The sequence below is a fragment of the Lactuca sativa genome, chromosome 7 (assembly GCF_002870075.4).
Source record: "Lactuca sativa cultivar Salinas chromosome 7, Lsat_Salinas_v11, whole genome shotgun sequence".
NCBI lineage: Eukaryota > Viridiplantae > Streptophyta > Magnoliopsida > Asterales > Asteraceae > Lactuca > Lactuca sativa.
In genome coordinates this window covers 186,166,420-186,176,977 of record NC_056629.2, presented here as the reverse complement: position 1 = coordinate 186,176,977, position 10,558 = coordinate 186,166,420, and the positions used below count along the sequence as shown (strand labels likewise).

Here is a 10,558-nt window from a genome sequence, read left to right as displayed (position 1 = left end):
CAAATGTTGCTGAAAGCTTTTGAAATATATAAAAGGGATAATGACTTGAGAGGGTAACATACTTTTGACTTTGATCACATTTGGTTACTGAACTTTATATCTTGCTTTATTAACCATTTAACTTGTTGAATTGTACTAATGTTCCCCTTATGATCGGGTTTAGATGGTTTTAAAGGGTTTGTCGATCCTACGTGTACTTTTTATCTTACGTGGCGAAAGAGGTGGCATGTAGGCCCTAATTTGTCGTCTCCTTCTCATTAAACCTCACTCCGAATTCTCATTTGGTCCTTAACTCGACTAGGGCACAAAATTCTCCATCGATCATTCGTCTCCTTCAATCGTTCTGTAGACAGGCATCATCTCCAAATCCTACTGATCAGAACTTCATTGTAGTGGATTTCCACTACAATGGTCAGTTCGCACCTAATCCCTTAGTTTACTTTGATCCCGATAGAGCATCAGTGCGAGATGTTGACTTTAGTGGGTTTGGGTATGAGCAATTCATGGAATTCCTTCACAAGCTCACCAAATCGAGAAGCAAAGACATCTATTTCTGCCTTCCACGAGAGTCTTTAGGTCTTGGAATTCATACACTGGTGAACGAGGGTGATTACAAGGAATTTTTGGATTTGGCGTATGCTAATGACAAGAGAATGAATGTATATGTGGATCACCATAATGAACCTATCTTCAACTGGATTGAGGCTGAGGAAAGTGAAAGTGAAAATGAAGACTTAGATGAAGATGAGGATTCAGTTATTCAAGATTCATATTCTGTTGATCATGAAAAAGATGATGCTACCTATCCATTTCCAGCAAACAAAACTGCACATGATAGATTTTTAAACATCCTTTGTGAACCTATAGAGAGTGAAGATCAAGATGATGAATACGTGCCACCCCAGTGTTGGTGATTTGTTGTCATTAGTATTATTTAAGTGTAATGAGATTACTTTGTTGACCAAAGGTGATCTTGATAAATATTAAACAATTAAGGAAGGTGTGGAGTACACACTTGTTTAAGTTTGATTAAGTTTTCAAAGTACACTGTCATTTAGGGGCGGCCCCTAAACGAATGGGGGTCTGGGGGCAGCGCCCCTGGGAGCGGGGTCCAAGGAGCGGCAGCCCCTGGCTGGGGTCCAAGGGAAATTTTTTTATATAGGGTATGTTGCTATATAAAAAATGCATCAGAAAATCGTATTTTCAGAGAATTGACCATTGTTTGATCCTTATCTAAACTTCCATTTTATGTCAGTTTTTATAGTTTATGACAGTTAGAAACTGTCATATGACAGTTTTCAGACAAAGATCATAAATTCGGTTTTGGTCTCATTTTTCTGGTATAGACGAAACTATCATCAAAGCATTCTTAATTCTTGTCTCTCTGAGTCTTATCCGATTAAAGAATATTGGGAGTACCACCCAACTGCTTTAATCTGAAAATGTTTTACACAATTCTCAGAATTCCAAGCCTTACTATACCCCAATTTCTAACACCCAGTACCCTGTGTATGATGAGAGACAACCATGGGATCAGATGAAACCAATTATAGGTATGCGATTTTCTAACCCTACTGAGCTTAAACATATGTTAAGCAATTATGCAGTTGCTAATGGGTATGATCTATGGTTTGAAAAAAATGACTTTGATAGATTGTTAGTAAAATGTTGCAAAAAGAATAAGTCACCATCTTGCCCTTTCAGACTATGGGCCTCCTGGATGAGTAAAGAAAAGACTTTTCAGATCAAATCTCCAGTGAATGAACATAATTGGTGTAGGGTGTTTAAGTTTGGGTCAATCGTAACTTATAGATGGATAGGGTAACATTTTATGAGTCAAATTATAGAGAACCCAAAAATGAGTGCAAGGAAGATGAAAGTTAAAGTGTCAATGGCATTCAACATAAATGTGAGTGTGGGGCAATGCAGAAATGCAAAGAAATTTGCATTACAAGAGATTGAAGGAAGTGTAATTGAACATTATGGGAGATTGTGGTCATATGTTGAGGAAATTATCAGGTCAAATCCTGGGTCTACTGTGAGGTTGGATGTAGACATCATGCCAGATTCCACAACTTTGTTTTCCAAGTTTTATGTGTGTTTCAAAGCTGTAAGGGATGGTTGGTTAGAAGGGTGCAGGCCTGTAATTGGGCTTGATGATTGCTTTTTAAAGGGTATAGTTCGAGGAGAAGTTCTTTCAGTTGCTGGGAGAGATGCAAACAACCACCTCTACCCTTTAGGATGGGCTGTGGTATGTGTTGAGAATAAAGAAACATGGAAGTGGTTCATAGATTTGCTTATGGATGACATTAATGGTGGTCTTGTTGCAAGCATTACCCTTATTTCTGATGGACACAAGGTTAGTACTCGGTCCTTTTTATGCTTCATTTTTATGTTTTTTCACTCATAATGATGTTGTGATTTGTAGGGGTTATTACAAGCAGTTAAGGAAATATGTCCAGAAGCTGAACATAGGCAATGTGCCAGACACATTGTGGCCAATTTTAATAAAAGGTTTATTGGTCAAGAATACATGAAGTTATTTTGGAGGGCTGTAAGGGCTAGTACTGTGGAGAAGTTCATAGGTGTAATGGAGAAGATCAAATCTATTGATACTCATGCTTATGATTACCTTATAGACAAAGATCCTACTACCTGGTCTAAGGCATTTTTTTTCAAGAAGGAAGAGATTGTGATGCAGTGGAGAATGGGGTCAGTGAGAGTTTCAATTCTGCTATTAGGCATGCTAGAAGGAGACCTATAATCACTATGCTGGAGGAGATTAGGTTATTTGTAATGGAAAGGATATACACTCAAAGAGTTGAAGGAATGGAATGGGATTTGCTTATATGTCCAACTATTAGGAAGCGTATAGAAGATTTGAAGGTTAAACAGAGGTAAGTTTTTTACTTTAATATGCTTATGTTAATTATGAGGATGTGTTATTGATTTATATTTTTTTTTTTGCTTTAAACAGATTGTGGGGAGTTACTCCTTGTGGTTATCAAAAGTATGAGGTTAGATTCACTGATGTTGCATATGGAGTGGATCTAACTACAAAGAAGTATGCTTGTAGAGTATGGCAACTTACAGGGATACCATGCTTACATGGAGTGGCAACAATCTCTTACTTAAATCATGATGCAGAGACATATGTGTCCCAATCATACACTACTGAGGTTTACCTAAAATGCTACAAATATAGCATTAATCCTCTCAATAGTAGTGATATGTGGCCAGATGTTCCATACCACAAGCCTTTGCCTCCCAAAAGAAGAAGATTACATGGTAGGGCATTAGTGAAAAGGAAGAGGGATGCAATTGAACGAGAGTTGACTGGACCAAGTAGTCAAACTGTCACAAGAAGGGGAAGCCTAATAAAGTGTGGTATTTGTAAGGAACCAGGTCACAACAAGAAAAAGTGTCCATCTAACCAGCAAAGCAATACATCAAGTTAATATTTTTAAAAACACTACATCATTTGAACAAAGAATTGACATTTTAATTTTTGTTTTCAGTACCAAGTTCATCCAGGGGCAGTGGAGCAGACCCAAGTTTATCCAGGGGCAATGAAGGACCACCACCTACAGCCTAACCACCTCCTCCACCACCACCTGCAGCCTAACCACCTCCACCACCACCACCTGTATCCCAACAACCTCCTCCTCCACCACCACCACCTGCAACCCAACCACCTCCACCACCACCACCTATAGCCCAACAACCTCCTCCACCACCACCACTAGCACCTGCAGCCCAACCACCTCCACCACCACCACCTGTAGCCCAACAACCTCCTCCACCACCACCTGTAGTCCAACCACCTCCACCACCACCACCTGCATCCCAACCACCTCCACCACCACCACCTGTAGCCCAACAACCTCTACCACCACCACCTTCAGCCCAACCACTTCCACCACCACCACCTGCAGTCCCCATGCCAAGAAGAAGGGTCCCAGTTAGTAGAAGTGGAAGGAGGCAATATTCTGAATGGATCATCAAACAAGCATTAAGGAGGCAGATACCTAGGGTTGGGAGCAATGCAGATAACCCTTCAGTTATTGATTAATTTAGTGGGTATGTAATGGGTGGGTAGGAATATCTTTTGTAAGGCAGTTGTGATGTAAAGACAAAGTAGTAGTATTTTTATTATGCTTTTCTATGGTACTATCAAGTAGGTGTGTGGGCACATGGTGACCCTTCTTTTGTCTATGCAGGAATCTTTTGTGTTACCTAGAAACTACTTTTGTGTATGCAGACAAAAACTTATTTAATTTCGAATATTAATGGAGTATTTCAATGAATCCAACCACCACATTCACTTACTTCTTTATTATATGTATTCATTGTTATATGTATGCTACTTTGTGATTCCATTCCAGTCAAAACTAACTCTATGTGATTCTATTCCAGTCAAAATTATATGTATGATACTTTGTGATTCTATTCTAGTCAAAATCATATATGTATTCTTTGTTATATGTATGCTTCTTTATGATTCCATTCCAGTGAAAATTACTTGTTTGTGATTCCATTCCAGTCAAAGTTACTTCATTCCATTCCAACAAAAAGTTGAGATAATGGCTCCATTCTTTGTGATTCCATTCCAGTATGATTCAATTCCAGTCAAAATTACTTCTTTGTGATTCCATTCCAGTGAAAGTTAATACGTATGCTTCTTTATGATTCCATTCCAGCCAAAATTACTTCTTTGTGATTCCATTACAATCAATATTACTTCATTCCATTCCAACAAGAAGTTAAGATAACAACTCTATTCTATTCAAACAACATCTTTCAATACATCATTTGACATCATTTCATCATATACATGATGATCAAAAAAAGAAATCCTATGGTAAACTTATATATTTTTCTCCTTCATTGCAATGGCATCAGAGTACTTTTCCTTCTTCATTTGTTCCATGTCTTCCTTCACCTTCTCTACTTCGGTCTTCAATGCTACTAATTCAACTTTCATTCCCTCCACCACTTCCATTAGAGGCATCTGTACAAGTTCTACATCCAACAATTTCCTATATTTGCATTTACCCTTCCACAAAAAAAATTCAAAAGGAGATTTCAAATCTGGAATAAATGAATCAGAAAAGAGGGAAAATTCAAGTGAAATTGCTTACCTCATTACACACCATGAAATGCCTCCCTGGATTCTTTGGTGTTGTTGATGTTAGAATACGTGCAGGGAACCCACAATCACAAGTTTTTGGATCATTCACTGTGGATTTCTTGCTTGATCGATTGAGGGAGGATGAGAAGCTGTAGGAGGAAGCCATCGGGTATTAGGGCAACGGGGTATTAGGGCACAATAAAGGAACAACAAACGCCCCTCCTTTAATAACAATAACCCTACATGCCACGTAGGATCAAACTGACACGTAGGATCAATAAATCCATTGAAAATGGCAAAAAATAGTCGGAAGGGGAACATTAGCACAATTTAACAAGTTAAAGGGTTAATAGAGCACAAAAAAAAGTTCAATGACCAAATGTGACCAAAGGAAAAAGTATGTTACCCTCTCAAGTCATTATCCCTATATAAAATTACATAAAAGGACAATTGACTAAAAATAAATAAATATATAAATATATTTTTAAGGGTGATTATGGAAATTGATTTCAAAAGTTCAGGAGCGTTTTGTTAAACGCTACATGAAGTAGCTTTTAGAATCGGAGCGTTTTGTTAAAACTAAAATCTAAACGCTCGTACTGCCAAATAAAACTTTTTGTTTAAACTAGAGCGTTTTTATCAAAAGCTAAAAGCTAAAAGATCTCAAACACTTCCAAAAGCTCCATGCCAAACACGCCCTATGTGGCTCCTGAGTCCACGTCTACTGATCAGTGCATATCAAAGCCCAACCACCGGCCCACACTTCACTTGAAAAGCTTTATGTGAGCCAGCCCAGCTCTGTCGACCCAATGGTCATGCCTCATATTGTAGATCAGTCCATCAACATCGATGCCCCTAGTATGGAGTCGCCTCTGATCAAGTTTTCGTCTCATCCGGTCTCTCAAATTCAATCTCTTCCTTCTCGTATTCATCTTCCTCCTCCACCTTACGCCTCTAACCCCATGGTGATAGAGCTCAACATAATATTACCAAACTTATCCATAAACTCAATCTTCATGTCGATTCCTCTCCTATACCACAATCTGACTTATAGGCTTTCCAGGATCCTTATTGGCTTAAATCAATGCAAGAAGAATTTTCTACACTTATTTCAAACAAAACTTGGGTCCTTATGCATATGCCTACAACCATAAATATTATTAATTGCCTTTGGTTGTCTAAAAAGAAGCTCAATGTGGATGGATTGTTGTCTCGTTACAAAGCTCATCTCGTTGCTAATGGACGTGCTCAACGCCTCAATATTGATTGTGACGAGACCTTCAGTCTGGTTGTCAAATCGGCCTCGATACTACAATTTTGAGCATTGTGGTTATTCACCAATGGCCTATTCGTTAACATTCTAGTTAAAAATGCATTTCTTCATGGCATCCTTAATGAGATAGTTTATATGCATCAACCTTTTGGATTTTGAGACCCAACTAAACCAAATCGTGTGTGTTTACTTCAACGGTCTTTATACGGCCTCAAATACGCCCCATGTACGTGGTTTCAATAGTTTGCTATGTTTCTCACTAATATTGGTTTTACTAACAGCAGGTGTGATTCTTCATTATTTATCTACAAACATGGATCTCATTGGATCCTCTCCTCAGCTTCTTATGCATATTATCTCTATTCTTAGCTTTGAGTTTGCTATGACGGATCTTGGAGATTTATTATTTTCTGGGTATATGTGATACTTGTAATGTTGATGGTCTTTTCTTATCCCAACAGAAATATGCTAATGAAATTCCTGATCGTGCATCTACACTAAATTCCAAGCCGATATCCACTCTTATTAATCTGTTTGCCAAGTTTGATGCCTCTGGTCCTCCTGTTCTGTATTATATCATAGTCTTACGGGTGCTTTACAATACTTAACCTTTACGAGACACGACATCACTTATGTTGTTCAACAAGTTTGTCTTTATATGCATGATCCTCGATAGCCTCGCTTCGCCGCTCTCAAGAGGATTCTTCGATATGTTCGAGGTACTACTGCTCACGGTCTTCAACTTTACAGTTCTCCTAATCGAGATATCATTGCCTATTCTGACGTTGATTGGGCTGGTTGTTAGTGCTTGCCATTCCACATCTAGATATTGTGCCTTTTTAGGACACAACCTGTTATCTTGGTCCTCTAAACGTCATAACATTATTTCTCATTCTAGTTCCGAAGCAGAATACCGGTTAGTTGCTAATGTGGTTGATGAGAGTTATTGGATATGGAATTTTCTTCTCGAGCTACAATATTGTCCTCATCGATCTACCCTTGTGTATTATGATAATGTCAATACGGTTTTTATGTCTTCAAATCCGATTCAACATCAACGCACGAAGCATACTGAGATTGATCTTCATTTTGTTCAAGACAAGGTTGCTACTTGTCATGTTCGTGTTCTACATGTTCCCTCATCATCTCAATATGCTGACATTTTCACGAAGAGTCTTCACTCGCCTTTATTTCTAGATTTTCGATCTAGTTTGAATGTCCTTCATTTTACTATCGTTCTAACTACGGGGCTGTTAGCAGATCTTTTATGTATATGTCTATTCATTTAGTATAGCTCATATGTTTTGTTTATAAAGGTCATCGGCTCATCTCATGTAATTTTTGTATATATGTTGATTAATGAAAGTCAAGTAATTCAGGGGAAAATATTTCAATAACATATACCCCTTAGCCTTAGAGTACATGAACAAACCAAACTCAAGTGATGCGACCTCTTGGGTCCCTACTTCTTATATGCGTCCTTTCTAGCAAGTTTCCCAATCGCAAGGGACAAGTCACTAATAGCCTTCGAGATGTCACAAATTTGCCTCGAGTTTTCCTTGTTTTTTTTCTTTTGTGTCCTATTTGATGTATGCTCTAAGGAATTGTTTAATTAACATGGAATCTTTTTTATATAATCCTTGGTTTATAACGAAATTATTATATGAACTCAAAATGTGATAAACTCTTGAATTACATTTGAATAAGTATAGAACACCAACGAACAAACACGTCTAAAAACAAAGTTTTTTTTTTTTTTTTTTTTTTTTGGTAAAAAATCATTTATACTTCAAAACGTAATAGTGTTTTTACAAGACCAATTATTAATTCCTACAATAAAGAATTACAATTAAAAGAATAATAACTACGAAAAATGACATTTGGATGAATGACTAAAACACAAAAAGCAACAAAAGCCAAAAAATCAAACTTCAATAAAAAAATAAAATTGGAAAATCTTCTACAGCTTCAAACTGAGATCAACATGTTCACCTTCTTCACCATTGTTGTTTCCATGGTTCTTTGCTGCTGGAAAGAAACTATAAAATGGCTGCTCGTTTGACCTTTCACTTCCAGATACATCTTCTGTTTGACCCTAAACAAAAAGTCAAACCATAAAGTCAACTCAAAAGTCAAACAAAATGAGAAACTGTTCAAAAAGAACTCACTTGCTGCTGTGGTAAAGTTGATGATTGAATTTGAGGAGGAACCAATGTGAGAAAATCTTTGGCAACTAAATTCGAACTCTTCTTCTCTCTATGAAGCCATTCGAAAACATTAAAAACCAATGATAAGAGATTGAGAAGATGAAATTTGAATCAAAATGAAAAGTTTTTTGTTACCTGAATCCATTGCTGTAAGAAGAAGAGAAGGGGAATTTTAAGTTGAAAGAAGGAATTGGCATATTTTCCTTTGAAAAAGGGTATGGTCTCTTCATGCCGATCATCTGTTCATACCAAATGAATAACAAAAAAAAATGTGTATCATGTTCATAAATAATTATGACCAATGTTCGCTCTGCGTGTATTGATTTTGAAGATTGAAAATGGCGAATTCAGGATAACATGGACCTTCTCTTCATGTGGCTTCAATGGTGGGTGGTAGTTGTTGCTACAATTGCTTTGGTTTGAAGGGAGCTCGATCTGAAAATTCATGACAGATGATGATAATGATGATGATGTTGTCGTTCCTAATAACTTGTAATGTTAATTGACAATATAAAATACCATTAATGAAGAACATGGTTGCTGAAAAAGGTGTGATCTTTGTAAATCACTCCGATTTGTTGACATGCTCGGATTCAGATTCGGATTCTCCAGTACAAATCGGTAATCGCCGCCAATCCATAATCTACCACCATTAATGATCGAATGCATTGGCTTAGAAACAAAAACAGGATTCGTCGCATCGGTAATTTGGATCAAACGGCGGTGGTGATTAGGCGGCATTGGAGGTGGTAAAGCAATCGACATCGACGGCGGCGGCGGCGTGAAATTGTTTGAATTAGGAGCCAAAATAGTGACATCATTCTTCTGATGTTCTTCTGATATGATCTTCTCAAGCTGAGCAACTCCCATTCCTCTCTGTGGTAGTTTCTTATTCTTCAGCTTTTTCGACAATCTACCATTGCTACACATCGAAGTATGTTCTTCATGAGCCATTGAACACAGCCATGTAAATCACATTGAATTTCACGTATTTATATGGAGACAAAAGTTAAATTGGAGAAGAGATTCAGTTCAACAGATACGATCGAAGGTCCACGTAATCTAGACGATGGAAATCTATCAAAATTTTAAGAATATAGATATAGAGAATCTGAAACGTTCGTGTAATTGCATAGATCATACAAGATCTTCATAACTTAAATAGAATGAAAATTGAGAAGAAATCCACAAAATCGAAAGCTAACTTTCTGAAAATCAGCTGGTGCCAGCTTTGAGCTGTCCGATAGTCGGATCAAATCAAGCAAAAAAACAAGGCATCTGTATCGGCAAAATCTGCATCAAATTCGAAATTCAAAATCTAAAGTTGCTTTTGTTACCCGGAATCTAATTTGTCGCCAATATCCTCTCTCAAGTCTCAACAACTGTTTTCATTGCTAGACCAGCTCTTCCATATCTTTCTCTCTCACAAACACACATCCACACGAAAACAATCATTCCTCGATCGTCTATCGTTTTCATTCCTCCAAAATGACGTTCAAAATTCACCAACAATTGGAATAATAATAGTTTCGATCGTCTATGGTTTTCATATCTTTGGTTGTTAATCGGGTTTCGGGTTAATCGGGTCAGTTAGTCGGGTTTTTTATTTTTAAAATTTGATCTTAAACCCGAACCTTAACCCTATTAAGGTTCGGGTTAGTCCGGTTAAATATGAAATAAAATAATCATTGTTCATTTTAGCAAATAACTATAAGTATAGGGATCGAAAGTGTAGAGTATTAAAAAATTCACTTTGTAGTTTCTACGGGACAAAACCGCAAAAATGGTCTCAGTGGTTTGCTAAAAAATGTCAATTTGGTCCAAAAAGTTTTGGACTAACACCATAGGTCCAAAGTTTTAATTTTATTGCGAGTTTGGTCCAATTTACTTTAAATTTTTTCTAATGACGATTTTACCCTTCTTTTTTGTTTTTTTTTTCAAATTTAT

At 37.2% G+C, this 10,558-nt stretch overlaps 2 protein-coding genes across 3 annotated transcripts; one reads left to right on the top strand and one right to left on the bottom strand.

The window, feature by feature from the left end:
• Positions 1 to 1,858: 1,858 nt before the first annotated feature.
• LOC111914954 (uncharacterized) lies at positions 1,859 to 2,764 on the top strand. Its single transcript, XM_023910663.1, has 2 exons — positions 1,859 to 2,359; positions 2,429 to 2,764. The coding sequence occupies exons 1-2, from the start codon at positions 1,859 to 1,861 to the stop codon at positions 2,762 to 2,764; spliced, it is 837 nt and encodes a 278-aa protein (XP_023766431.1).
• A 5,405-nt stretch (positions 2,765 to 8,169) lies between these two features.
• Positions 8,170 to 10,167, bottom strand: LOC111914810 (uncharacterized). 2 transcript variants are annotated; one of them, XM_023910526.3, is made up of 6 exons: positions 9,949 to 10,166; positions 9,131 to 9,533; positions 8,975 to 9,046; positions 8,747 to 8,850; positions 8,573 to 8,660; positions 8,170 to 8,499 (listed from the first exon to the last, which is right to left on the bottom strand). In XM_023910526.3, exons 2-6 carry the CDS (start codon positions 9,479 to 9,481, stop codon positions 8,365 to 8,367), a joined length of 750 nt encoding a protein of 249 aa, XP_023766294.1. In that variant the 5' UTR covers positions 9,482 to 9,533; positions 9,949 to 10,166; the 3' UTR covers positions 8,170 to 8,364. The 2 variants fall into 2 exon arrangements, with proteins under 2 accessions (XP_023766294.1, XP_023766288.1); XM_023910520.3 differs by having other exon boundaries at positions 9,131 to 10,167.
• Between the last annotated feature and the right edge of the window lie 391 nt (positions 10,168 to 10,558).